This window comes from Sipha flava, unplaced genomic scaffold (assembly GCF_003268045.1).
Source record: "Sipha flava isolate LNK unplaced genomic scaffold, YSA_version1 38_pilon_pilon, whole genome shotgun sequence".
Classification (NCBI taxonomy): Eukaryota; Metazoa; Arthropoda; class Insecta; order Hemiptera; family Aphididae; genus Sipha; species Sipha flava.
In genome coordinates this window covers 2,348,903-2,363,601 of record NW_020273099.1, presented here as the reverse complement: position 1 = coordinate 2,363,601, position 14,699 = coordinate 2,348,903, and the positions used below count along the sequence as shown (strand labels likewise).

The 14,699-nt window shown below is 31.6% G+C and overlaps 1 protein-coding gene and 1 long non-coding RNA gene across 2 annotated transcripts; one reads left to right on the top strand and one right to left on the bottom strand.

Annotated features, from left to right (window-relative positions):
* The first annotated feature begins 12,030 nt into the window (after positions 1–12,030).
* LOC112688407 lies at positions 12,031–12,550 on the top strand. Its single transcript, XR_003149061.1, has 2 exons — positions 12,031–12,142; positions 12,358–12,550. It is a non-coding gene; the product is annotated as an uncharacterized LOC112688407 (long non-coding RNA).
* Positions 12,551–13,217: 667 nt separating this feature from the next.
* Positions 13,218–14,699, bottom strand: LOC112688376 (epimerase family protein SDR39U1-like). Its single transcript, XM_025561540.1, has 6 exons — positions 14,562–14,699; positions 14,391–14,503; positions 14,015–14,222; positions 13,809–13,955; positions 13,505–13,695; positions 13,218–13,439 (listed from the first exon to the last, which is right to left on the bottom strand). The coding sequence occupies exons 1-6, from the start codon at positions 14,644–14,646 to the stop codon at positions 13,218–13,220; spliced, it is 966 nt and encodes a 321-aa protein (XP_025417325.1). The 5' UTR covers positions 14,647–14,699.

Sequence of the window (14,699 nt, the reverse complement as noted above, 5' to 3'; positions counted from 1 at the left end):
GTACCATTAATGGCCGGAAATATAATATTTAAAAATATTTATGTAAAATAAAATGTATTACATACTTATGTAAATTACAAATTATAATTTTTTTTTTATATATTGTTAATCAGTTGATAATCAGTTGTTAATCAATTGTAATTACAATTAAAAATGTACTTTGAGATAAAATCGTCGAAATTAAAAATTAAACAATTCTACATTTCCTCTAAACCAGAGGTTTTCAAGCTGTGGATCGCGATCCAAAAGCGTTATATTTTTCATGTGTTTTTATTACTTATGGTTGATGTTTAATTATTTAGTTAGTTTTATTATAAACTGTTATCTGCGTTTGTGACAATTACAAATTTACTGCGACCAATAGACATAATAATATTTCTTTGTATGCTTGACTGTGTCAACACAACGCAATGGGATTAATGATTATTGAAAATATAGCAATATATTTGAAACAAATTAGTACCTGTATGACGTTCAAATAAATTGATTATTTTCATTAACAAATGGTACATTTAATACTATACATGCATGCAGTTTAAATCTTACTATTTTTCAAATAACCAATAAATTCGTTTTTTTTTTTGTGCTTTTGTACAGTTACTATGGACAAATGGTTAAATAAAAAGTCAATAGCTCAAAGTTCTGTGAAAATTGAAGAAACAGAGATAATATCTGAGTCAGCTTTTAAAAAAAGAAAATTGATGATGAGCTTACAACAAGTTCTTTACAAACAAAATAAAAAAGTGGATATCAATCCAGCTATGAAAAATAGGAAACAATTACATCCTTCATATTAAAATTATATACTTACTAATTAAATTACATAGTATAAAATTTTTTTTATAAATATAATATTTTTCTTCGATTTAAAATGATGAAAATAGCAAAAAAAAAGTCAATATTCTTTTGGGTCGTCAAAATTGAAATAATTTCCAAAATGGGTTGTACTGTAAGAAGTTTGGGAACCATAAATATTCCATGTTATACATGGCATACTGCATACAGTATACTTAACTCACAATAGTGTCACATACAAAAAAAGACATATTGCAGTAAATGCAACTTGGCTCAGAATCAAAACTATATTAACATTAAGAGTAGGAGTAGTCCAGTGGCGGACTGGCCCAGGTGGAGAGTAGGATAAATCCAACGGGACCGCTGTTTTGAGAGGCCCCTTCGTCATGGTGCACTTATAATAAAAATATATTATATTATATTTTTTTATTAAATTATGCTATAGTTACTAAATTAAAAATAATAGATAATAACACGCAAATACACAATCCAGGGGCGCGAATTTTTTACATAATATTATTATTTACTTGTAATATCGTAGTGATGTGATGGTACCTTTTGTGATGAAGGTGATAAATAAAAGGAGAGTTGTTTTAAAGAAGTAGCACTTTATTATAATTAAAATGAACTATGGACTATTTAAAATGGAATAAAGAAATAATGCAATAATAAAATAATGAAATACTACAATTATAAAATATTAAAAGATACTCTGACACGCGTTGATGCTCTGTAGTGGTCATTACTTGACTGCTCGAGCATTGTGACAAACAACCCAGCGTTTTCGCCGAGTCGTGGGATTCGCTGATCAAGCAAATGCCGATGGCTCGCTGGTCACGTAGGCCACTTTATTACAAGAAAAAAAATATACATTGATACTACCGGGTGTCGTATAAACGACATGTAGTCTACAGGGTACAACATACCCCCAGTGTTAAACTGGAGTAGTCCCTGCGACTACCCTGGCTCACAATAAAGAACAAGAAAATAAGTTGCATGTATAACATCATTATCTTAAATTAAATTAAATTAAGTTGAGTAACTACATACTAGTAATCATACATTTTTGACCGTAAGGATTTAAACATGAGATTCTGTTGTTACGTCCCTACCTGTATCAGGCTGACTTTCAGCAAGTTCTGGATTATATACTACTCTCTTATTTCTAAACTTAAAAAATATGCTTATCAACGTAATAGTACATACTAATATTAATAGATAGATGACAATAAAATGAATTTCTGTTTTCACAATAATCGAAGTTTCAATATGCTTATTTGGTAGGTTCAATATATCCATAGACTGTTTTGCTAACAAATTTAGGTCTTTTATTACATTTAATTTAGATATTTTCTGTGGAACAATGGATTGGAGAGTTTCATTTAATATTACAAATATACTTTTAAATAGGTTATGATTTACGATATCTATAAATAGTTTTTCAAATGGTTCCGTTGCCGTGGTGCTTATAATCATTGGTTGTTTAACATTGTGATTACTGCCTTTGTTGATCTGACAGAGTTGACACGCACTTACAAACTTCTTAACATCTTCTGTTAAATTATCCCAGTCAAATTGTATTTTAATCCGTTTAATGGTTTGGTCGATTCCCCTGTGTCCTCCGAGAGGATTTGTATGATGATCTGTGATAATTTGCTGTTTTTCTTCTCCAGTCAGGTCTGACTTAGAATATATTTTGACTTCAATATCAACGTTATAAAATAAAAATTTGACCATAGTCTTTACTTCAGACCAATCTAGGCCGTCACACCCACTACCAAGGTGTGGTATAGCTAATTTATCGATTTTTAAAGTTTTACATAACTGAACTAAATTATTTAATGTTTTATACATATCTTCTAAATTTGGTTTCTGCCAATATTTTGCTTTTGTAACGAGATAAATTATGTATCGATCCTCTTGACGTACATAAAGAACATCGTGCATTTTTGGATTTTGACTTCTAAGTATCTCAATGTTACCAAATTTCCGACGAAATAACAAAGCGATGCCTTGGCTTAATTTCAAATCTCGAGATACACAATGAGCTAGACTATACTCCTGTGGTGCATCAAAAAGATCTCCTGCTTCTTCTTTGACTTTATGATTTATGACAGTTTGTGACGTTATTTGTTCCCTGTATTCATGGTATCCAACTTGCGAGTTCTCTTCTACGGTTTGAGTTAATAGCACCTGTCCTAATCTACTTAATGCATCTGCATTAGTATTCTTGATACCTGGTTTAAAAATGACCTCATAGTGATATTCGGCCAATTTTAGTTTCCAACGCATTAATCTAGAGCCTGGATCCTTTACATTAAAAAGCCATGTAAGTGGTCGATGGTCTGTATAAATCTGAAACTTCCTTCCTAAAAGGTATGGTCTGAAGTTCTTTATGGACCATACTATACTCAGTAGTTCTTTTTCAGTTGTACTATATGATTGCTCGGCTTTATTCAAAGTACGAGATGCATATGCTATAGGATGATCACTTCCTGGATTTCCTTGAGATAAGACGCTACCAATGGCAAATTGGCTGGCATCTGTGGTGAGAATAAAAGTTCGTTCGAAATCAGGGTACTGAAGTACTGGGGCGGTTGTCAGTTTATCTATTAGATTTTTGAACGCTGCTTCACATTCAGTTGTCCATTCGAATGGTGTATCTTTTTTTAGAAGTCGAGTGAGAGGTTTAGCAAGATGGCTATAATTTTCTATGAATCTTCGGTAATATCCTGTAAGTCCCAGAAACTGCTTTATCTCAGTAATATTTTTTGGAACGGGATGTTTCTGAACACAGCTAACCTTTGATGGGTCAGGTCTGACACCTACATCCGTAATCCGATGTCCTAAATATATAACTTCACGACGTAGAAAATGACATTTAGAGGGCTGTAATTGAAGATTACTTTTTTGTAGCCTGGAGAATACTTCCCTAAGCCTTTCTTCGTGCTCCGGTAAGTCTGTTGCATAAATAATTATGTCATCGAGGTAGACGAATGCTCTAGTACCATTTATTCCCAATAGTACTTGATTCATAAGTCGTTGAAATGTACTCGGTGCTCCACAAAGTCCAAACGGCATTTTTATGAACTCATAATGACCTTTGTCGGTTGAAAATCCTGTTTTCTCTCGGTCCTCTGGTTTGATGGCTACTTGGTGATATCCGCTGGCAAGGTCCAAAGTGGTATAATACCTAGATCGTCCTAGCTGATCCAGTATTTCATCTATCCGTGGGATAGGGAACGCGTCTCCTACCGTTAGTTGGTTTAGTCGTCGAAAATCTACACATACTCGATATTGTGGTTTACCTTGGGTATCTGCTTTTTTTGGAACTACTATTAAGGGTGCATTCCAAGGTGAATCGGATGGTTGGATAATCCTATCTTTCTCTAGTTGTTCGGCTTGACGTGCAATCTCCTGACGGTGAGCAAATGGTAATCGGTACGGGCGAACATTGACTGGTACGGCATCTGCCTTCAATCGTATTTCATGTTGTATGATATTCGTTGTCGGAAAAGAATCCCCTTCGAGATGAAAAATATCCATGAATTCACTGCATACTTTCCAAAGACTGTCTCGCTCCTCGAAATTGAGATGTTCCGTATTAACTATTTCTTTGATACGTAACATACGACTTCTAGTATTATCTCCACACTGGATGACTGTATTTAATTTAATTGATGCTTCAATGAATTTTTCGAAAGATACTTCTTCAAGCGTTGGCGGAATAAATTGTACTGAATTTTCTGTGACATTAATCGCAATGGCTAAAATCTTTCCTTGTTTCACAGTATTAACCACGTTTCCTAGGCGAATTACACCATTTTGTGTATCTTGTGAATGAATAAATAGTGTGGTTCCTTCCGCGCTACCTGTCGTTATAGGAACTACAGTTTCCGTTCGAGGTGCTAAATTTAATGATTCTCTTTTTGGTTTCACTATTTTCGATGTATTATAATCTACTATCAGACCATTATTTACTAGAAACGGCTTACCTATAATACCGGCATGTGGTATTGGAAAGTTGTCATGTACAACTTGAAATGGTACTGGAATGTGTTCATTATCAAATTCTACATCAAGTTGGACTAAGCCGATGGTGCACACAATAAATTCATTAATACCCTTTAAATTATACTTCTGTGTTTCGTCAACTAATACTTCGTTTTTTAGCTGTAATAGTTTGATTAAGTTTAAATCACTTCCCGTGTCTAATAGAAATCTAGTAGTCCTTTGTGTACATTGGTGAATATTTAGAGGTATGTGATTTTCATTTAGTTCGGCTTCGAAATGCATAATCCTTGCAAGTCGAGTGTGGCAGTTTTGATTTCCCCCCACCGGGCGACTGCCACTTGGGCCCGTGGTTTGCTTGTTTCCCGACTGCTGCGTTTGTTTCTCTTTTTCCTTCTTTTCATTAACGTACTTCCGTTTCCGACACTCCTCAATCTTATGATTAGGTTTTTTGCAGTAACTGCATATGATCACTCTTACATTGCGTTGTTCTATTTTTCGTGATTCTTTATATCGTGTTTTGTCTGCTTCCGACGCTCGGCATTGGCGAGACTGGTGGTTTGAACGACCGCATAAAAAACAATCTCCAAATGGTTTGCCACTGACTGATGCTTTAGACGTAGAATTAGACTGTGATTTATATCTCGATTTATGCTCCTTGATATTTTTATATATCTCTCTCTGTGCACTACGAGATGCTTCTTCTTCCAAAGCGATTTGCACTGCTTCTGATAACACCTTTGGTCTACAAGCTTTAACAATTATTTTTGTGTCATGTGTCCTTCCATAAAAGCTGTGAGGATTTGCAATGACGTAATCTTGGTTATACTCTCCGTATCTGAGAGTCCACTCGTAATATTAGAAGCTTCCAAAATGTCATAAAACAGCTGTTCTGCCCGATCTGCGTATTGTTGGATTATTTCTCCATTCGCATACCGTAGCATTATTAATTTTGAGTGTAATTGAGCCAATGTTTGTTTCTTTTCTGCTAAAGAATTCAAAATTGTTTGTAGGTCTTGAAATGAATTTACTTGCTTATATCGGATTGCACGATATGCTTTCCCTACCAATCTAGTTGTAATCCCTTTTAAAAACATATCCTTTAACGCAGGATCAATATTTGCTGTAGCGAATTCACATGCATTTATAAAAGCATGATTTGAGTCCGAATTTTCCCCATCAAAAATTGGAATTAGTTTTAGGGCTTGTTCTATTGACATATATGATACTTTAGCCATTTCAACGTTTGATAAGTTTTTTTTTATTAATAGCTAATTTATTGGATCTAAGAAAATATCTTGTCGATTCTACTATATTATCAGCTCGATTTAACGATTTTTCCACTTTCTTAAGGACACTTTTACTAGGTTTAAATAATTTTCCACTTGAGTCACTACTCTCACTTTCTTCCTCCGAAAAAGAAATTAAATTTTGTTCTCTAATGCCACCGTTTTCCCTAGCCGACATACAAAATTCTAACGAATACGATTTTCTGACGTACCTATCTTATGATAGCGGTTTTACAAGTAAAAAAAAAAAAAGGGAGATGTTCTGTTAATCTATTTGATGCTCGTATAACATTAACGATTTACAAAATTAAAATGATGCTCCGTGTTAATACATTACAAAAAAAAAAAAAAAAATACAAATGACAATAAACAAATACTTATTCAGATTACACTGATTGATTATACTGAGTTATCATAAACTAATATCATTATACAATAACACTTACAGTGTGAACATTTGTATAATTGATATCTGACCCATGAGAAAAAAAAAAATTTGCTGAAATATCACTTGTTCCGACGGCGGCTGCTATCGGAGATGGTGCTACGTCGTCAGCGGCGGCTCTCGGCGGCGGTGCTGCGTCGTCGGCGGCGGTGCTGTGACGTCGACGGCGGCTCTCGAAATGATGGTTATAAGTCACCGTGTATTTGATTTATTTCCCTATGAATTTGTATCAATTAGAATCACCCACTGTTTAACTCACATATACTTCTGTCAGTGATGAAACGATCCCATATAGTCATCCGGTGATGGAAATGACGAATGCACACAACTGGTTGAAGTCAGTAGTTCTCTCAAATTCACGTTACCACAAAAATCCCACAAGTCCGTGCAACATAAATCCAGAGAGTTATGAATTTATGTTGTTACCGCTGCCACCAATGATGTGATGGTACCTTTTGTGGTGAAGGTGATAAATAAAAGGAGAGTTGTTTTAAAGAAGTAGCACTTTATTATAATTAAAATGAACTATGGACTATTTAAAATGGAATAAAAAAATAATGCAATAATAAAATAACGAAATACTACAATTATAAAATATTAAAAGATGCTCTGACACGCGTTGATGCTCTGTAGTGGTCATTACTTGACTGCTCGAGCATTGTGACAAACAACCCAGCGTTTCCGCCGAGTCGTGGGATTCGCTGATCAAGCAAATGCCGATGGCTCGCTGGTTACGTAGGCCACTTTATTACAAGAAAAAAAATATACATTGATACTACCGGGTGTCGTATAAACGACATGTAGTCTACAGGGTACAACGGTAGATATATCTACATTTTACTAATATATTTAGTAATCTATAACAAGTATAGATCTTGATAAATTAAAACTGGAACTTCAACATTTTTTCAAAAGTCAACCCAAATATCAACCCATATCTAATCCAATAGAGAAAAGAACAAAATTAACATACTCAGAGTCCGAAATCGAAGAAAAAAGTAACATGGAAATCGAATTAGAAAACAAAGAAATTGATGGGATCTATAAAAATATGTTTCCTTGTAAGATTGATAGATTAAATATTAATTTTATTTACAATGTTTATTTAATCATGATCAATAATATGAATATTGTTGTTTATGGTTTCAGGTAATGCATTTTACAGTAATCACGACAAGAAAAGTTGCTTGTATTGTATCTAAGTTTGATATATAATTTAAATTTACATGTGTCTGCTTATACTACACTATGCGAAGCGTATGCATTTTTTTAACATTATTGGTTACAAAAGTTATCTATGAACGTACATTTAGTAAACTGAAACTCATTATAACTAGATTAAGATCCAATTTAAATCAGGAAAATTTAGAATCTCTGCTTTTAATGTCAGTAAAAAAAGAGCTGTTGTATGAAATAGATGTGTCGGAAGTCGTTAACTATTTAAAAGAATTATCCACCATTATGCATGAAATGTTGAATTTATAAATTTTAATTTAAATAATAAGCATTTGCTATTTCATTCATTCATTCATTACCTATTATATTCGTATTATTATTATGTACTAATTATGTGAAAATAAGGAATTCACTATTTTGTGGTAATAATGTATTCGATGAATTTTTGTGCTGCAATCATATTTGACGTAAATAAAAACTAAATATAGCCATCTAGGGTCGCTATAAATGTACGTAGAGGCTGTAAAATTTGCCAATCACAAACCTTGATTAAGGTGGGGGGGCAGAGGGGGCCATGATCCCGAGCCCACAACGAATATCAAACAATAGTAGACCCCTGGTGGATAGTAGGTTTTTTTTTTGTTTTTTAACTCTTTATATATATAATGTATATAATGTATCGTATATTTATGTGTGGATTATTAATATTTTGATTATGATTATAGGCCCCTAAAATTGTTTAGCCCTGGGCCCCAAATTATCATAATCCAGGCTTGGCCAATCATAAGCGACATAGACAGAAATCTACTTTGTACTCTGGGTGTGCTCAAGTCCCTTCAAAATTAACTTATCAGTAACCCGTGGGGGGGGCTTTGACACTCACACTTAGTGGCGTAACTGGGAAAAAATCTAGGGGGGGGGGCAATATAATATATTTATTATTAGGTACCAAAATCCTAACACCCCCCCCCCCTTACCAGTTAAAACATATTTTTATTGTATGTATTTTATACACTATATCTAATTGTTTGATTTTACATAAGTCTTTTAACTCATTTTATGGTTTAGATAAACATAAATTGTAGGTAGTAGGTACCAATATTGTTAAATAATACCCTTAAGAGTTCATTAATAAAAGGTGCTATTTGTACTGTTGGATTATCTAGGGGAGGGCAAAATTATATCTTTATCTCTCAAAAAATTGTCAGAAGGGGCACTTTCCCCCTCTCTTGCCCCCCACAATTACGCCACTGCTCACTTTCTTCATAAATATCAAATACTCTGTCAAATCTTTAAGAAACAATTATTAAAACAAACAGAAACAAATTCATGAAAATAAAAATTATGATAAGTATTATTTATTTCTAGAATATATTGGCGGCGCTAAACACCCTTTTAGGAGATTTTAGTCAATGATGAACAAGCATAGCGAGCTGCAAATTTTTTGATCATACAAAAAAAAATGTGAGCTGCTCAAATCTTCTCCACCCGGGCCGAAGTACTCTCAATCCGCCCCTGAGGTAATCTACAGGTTATTTTAAGTTTTGGCAGGAGGGCTGTAGCCTCCCCAGATTTTTTAACCTAGTTGCGCCTATGGTGACAACTCCGGTTTTCCGGGACGTATGGTAACCCTACTATAGACATAAGCGTACACACGAGGTAGTTAGGGTAGTCTCTTGACTACTCTGTGAACCTTCCCTCCCTAACTAAAATATTCAATATTAATACAATAATAAATAACCGAGTCGCCGACGTTCGTCCCCGTCAAAAAAAACGAGTTCACGGACTTTTCGTCCCCGTCTATTATTAAGATGGGCGATGCCCGTTTCCACCAAAAGTAAAACTTTCCCTTTTCCACCAAAAGTATATCATTCCTTTTTCCACCAATATCTGTTTCCACCAAATGAGATATCGACCACGTTTTTACCAAAAAAATTGAATACTATGCTTAAATTAAAAGCTATAGTACAAAAATAACTTTATTTAACATATACTATTAATTCAATAAATGTAAAGTCATTGTATAATATATACAATATAGGTTGGAAAATGTTATTTTTAAAAATGGTTAGATATAAAAAGATGAAAAATATGACATATTATGGTATACGTTACCTTATTTATGTAAATTGTAACTATATATATATAATTAGTTGATATTTGTTAACTAATCCAATAAAACATTTAAAGTTGTTTAGTACTAGTGTTTTATTTCCACGTTTACTTTTGATAACTTTAGCCATCATAGAATTATAAATTTTAAAATTTACGTTTTATTTTAACACACACGAAGTTGTAATGCACTATTTAAACTGTGCCATCTTTTCACTTGTTCATAAAGTATTTGATTATTTAGATATTATAATTGTTAATGGACATAAAAGTACATGCCTAAGTACGATAACGGTTTAACATACAATTAAGTATAATAAATGTACAATATACATTGATTATATTGTGTATATATTTATATATATTTAAATTATATAATATTAAAACTCATGAAAAGTATAGGTATTCTATCTCATTTGGTGGAAACAGATATTGGAGAAAAAGGGAAAGATACACTTTTGGTGGAAACGGGTATTGGTAGAAAGATCTACTTTTGGTGGAAACGTGTTACGCCCGTTCAATCACTTTGAAATGTCCGTAAACGATAAATACATGATATGACTATTGGAAAAATATAATTATTAATTTAAATGAAGTTACTCAGGGGTGGATAAGCCCATAGAGAAAAAGGAATTTTCCCAGTGGGCCTCCTCGATACCATTAATTTTATCATGGAAATTTATTATTTTCGGTGTATACTAGTTGCGGTCAAAATCAAAAATTACGTACTAGTTGCGGTCACCCAACAAAAAGGTTACATACTAGTTGCGATCATTCAAAATATAAATCAAGTATATATGGTATATACGATGCTATTTTATTTACAAAAAAGTTTCAACATTTTCCTTTCCATTTTATAAACAGACTTAGGGCTCTCTACACTATTTTTATTGTGTAGGTTTGAAATCACAGAAGTAATTGTGAAAAGTCACGCGGCAACTTCGGGTGAACATTCATTCTTGCAGTGTGTATATTTTTTCTAATCAATGTAACGCCATTTGACCCCAGTACACTGAGTACTGTATTTGACATCTTAGAATAAAAAATTTTGGAGGGACGCTCGATCAACTGCTCCACTGCTTTACGTTTAACACTGTAACTAACCTTTTGCCGTACCATTGATTGGTGATCATCTAGTTCGTGATTATACTACTATTGCAGGGGCGTATATAAGGGGCGATGTGGGAGTTAGATCCCCCCCATAGATCTTTTAAAAATTGTATAAATTAGTAATCTTAATGTAAGAAAATTATAAGGAAACAAAACAAATATTTCAAGGATTTATTGTTAATTATTATTTTGACATATTCAATATATATTATAATTTATTATTTTGAATGTGCAAGTCCTTTGATTTAGGAATATTTCTTCTATAATAATTTGTTTGCAATTGATCCCCCCCCCATACAAAAGTAATATGTACCCCACAATTTTATTTATTTTATTTATAAACTTTAAAGATAAGTAATAGGTTTATGACCGCAACTGTTATATGTCCTTATCTCAAAAATCGTCTTTCACCGCAACTCGGATTCAGCCATTATATTTTTATAGTTAAATTATTTAAATTAAATTAGGCTGAGTAAATATAATACATTTTTTAAAAGCAAATTTTTTTTTTAATTTTGGTGGCCTCATTAAAATATTTCCCTGTAACAAAAAAACTACCTATCCACCTCTGAGTTACCCCATTCGAATTTATTGTCAATAATAAATGTTAATGTGTTATGAATGACTACTCTACAAGTAATGTCTGCAAACATTTATGGCTATCTATAATATTTACCTATAGCCGTGGCCTGGAGTCATAATATATTTGTAAAGAACAACCGGTTTTTTATTAAAAATATATCATTGGGTGTATACAAAGTCAATAAATTGAGGCTTAAAAAAGTTTTAAAAAAATCCTAATTTTTATTTATTCTGTAATATTTATAGATATATGAAAATGATAATGCAATCTTATCTATATCCATTGTATTTATATATAATTTTTATTTATTTTTATCAATACAGATCACGACTACTGATATATAAATTTAAACGTATTGTTCTAAATAGCTGTGCTTATCATAAAATAATATATATATGTCATGTATGAATAACTCAGTACTTTTCTTATATAGAATTTAAATTTTCTCTTCCAAGCTGATATATCGCTTATGTGAACATAACCTCAATGTCGCATTCGCTTGGTTGGCAACGTTTCATTCGCCGCCTAGAGTTCATTTTACGGCGTCATTCTATGGCGTCTGTCACAAACACATTCGCTCTCGTGTTCGAAAGACTTTCTGTACAGACTTTTTCGTCTTTGGTAAGTATTTATAATTTTTTTTAGGTTTAGAAGTTTTTATTTTATATACATTAACTTTCCATTAAATTTGCTCTTTAACAATTTCTTTAGACTTGATACTCGCACGTTAACTTTATTTGGATTTCATCAACCACATGAACCACGTTTATTGCCCCATTCTGTATTTTTCATAACTTCATACACGTTTGACTTACTATAAGCTTTTTCTTTTACAGATTCTTTAGTCCAAATATGAGGGCTAAGTGGCGTAAGAAGCGTATGCGCAGGTTGAAGCGCAAGAGGAGGAAGATGCGTGCAAGATCCAAGTAAACATTATTGCCCAAACGCATGTCATTTTTTGGTAAAATAATTATGATACTGTCGCTTTTTATTGATTTATCATTAAACGCTAAATATTCTACATAAAAACTTGTATTTTTTCAACTATCATTAAATATTATTCCTGTCCTATCGACAAACATAATCCCATTCAGATTTTTAGGTTAAAACGTGGTCTGCTAATTTTGTTGTCAATTTAACTTGCAACTCTTTAAATAATGATAAAAGATACATTGTTTTAAGGTATTATAGTTTATTTTCTAAATTTTTATAATATTATATTGTAATAATTTTAGTTATTTTCATTATTTGATTTCTAATGTAGAGTATGGTTAAATATTCTATTAAGTTATAAATTTAAAGTAATGATTCCTGAACAACTGGTATAAGTGCTTGGCATTTTTTTTTTTTTTTTTTTGAGTTTATGAAGATATTAATGTGCTTTGTTAAATTATAAATACTTAAAATTTTTGTTAAAGTACTTACATACTCATATTTTTAAAACATGTAACACTTAAGTGTTAAAGATCAGTTGGTGTATTTGTAATTATGAGTTCTAACTGTCTAGATTATTTGTTATTTATGATAAACTACAAAAATTCAATTATATGTAGGTTCTTTCATCTCCAGGTACAATGTTAAGTATTATAAATAATACATATTAATAATACTCAAATTACATAAGAACATCTGGACATTATTATTCTTTTAATTAGTTGAACAACTCAAGGTAAATATTGAAATTATCTTATTTAATTTAATTTCTCAATATATTTTCTAAAGCCTTGATTATTTCTCTGTATTCATATTTAAAACCATACTGCAAAGTTCTCATAGGTATTACTTGTCTCCCTTTTAATATTAATTTTGATCTTTCTTTTCCATAAATTGCTATTAATATTCTTTGAGGTAAATTCAACTTGACCGATCTGTTTAACATTTGCCCATATATTTTTGTTAATTGATGGTTAGTTATAATCTAAATGAAATTAATATATAATCACTCAAAAAATTTATAACATAATTAATAATTTTATTTTTTACTTCAGGTGATACTCCATTTAATATGCCATTTATTTGTTTGTTTTCTATTGAAAATAGTATGAGGTAAATTAAATCACATATGTGTATCCAAGGTTGATATTGATATCCGTTCCCTATATTAGTCCCTAAACCTACTAGAGTAGGGTAATACAACCATTTCATGAATCCTCCATTATGATCCAGAACAGTTCCTTATAATAAATAATGTTGTAAAAAATAATTATTACATTATGGCACTCATAATTATAAATGCTATACAATTCATTACATAGCTAGTTATTTTTAGAACCAGTTTAACTCTTACCTGTTCTAATTGATACATGACGTACTCTAGTTGATAAGTTATATGTAGCATTTTCAACACCTGATGCTAATTGCGTAAAGAAATTACAGTTAATTTTATTATTGGGGATATAATCTTCTGTGTGAAATCCATCAGATGGATAAATGTCTGAAAATATTGTAATTATTATTTTAATTTAATGTATTTATACTCAGAAGAAAATATACCAGTACTAGTGATGGTAATGAATGCATCTGGTTTGCATTTTGTATTATTAATGATGTCTGTAAGTAACATTGTTGAACCAACTCTGCTGATCCAAATGCGTTGCATATAATCACTTCCAAAATATTTGAAAGGAACCATGATGGATTCACCTGTCAAGTTTACTACAGCAGTGATCCCTTTGGGGATACCGTTTCTTATTAATTCTTCCTTTAATTAAAATGCAATATAAAATTACTTATTCTAGTTATAATTTGTATATCAAATTTGTTAATTAAATCTTATTCAATGTACTTATTGTAAACCATTGTAAACAAAATGTTTTTAATTAAAAAATTTTTTTTTATATAATTAATTAAATGGGAATTATATAATTACCCAAGATATAATGTGATTTTCTCCTGTCTTAACTCTTGAAATCACGGTAACTTTATAATTCTCTTTTATCAGAATATCTCTTAACTTACTTCCAACGAATCCCGTTCCTCCTCCTGTAAAGTGTTAAAAATAATTTTTTTTGTATACATTTTTTTGACTTAATAAACGTACCAATTAATATGTGGCCTAAAGTACAATACATAGGCTTGCATAAAAGTCGTTTAAAAAAAGAGATTGCTTTGAAAGACTTTATCATTTTCTAAAACACAAATTAGTATTTTTAAAAGTAAATTGTTACCAAAAAGTAAA

Bases quoted from the DNA above. Each gene is read 5' to 3' on its own strand.
- LOC112688376 (XM_025561540.1), bottom strand. From the start codon at position 14,646: ATGATAAAGTCTTTCAAAGCAATCTCTTTTTTTAAACGACTTTTATGC. The intron at 14,504-14,561 runs GTACGTTTATTA...AACACTTTACAG, and splicing joins TTTAGGCCACATATTAATTG to GAGGAGGAACGGGATTCGTT. The intron at 13,696-13,808 runs GTAAGAGTTAAA...ATTTATTATAAG, and splicing joins TCATGTATCAATTAGAACAG to GAACTGTTCTGGATCATAAT.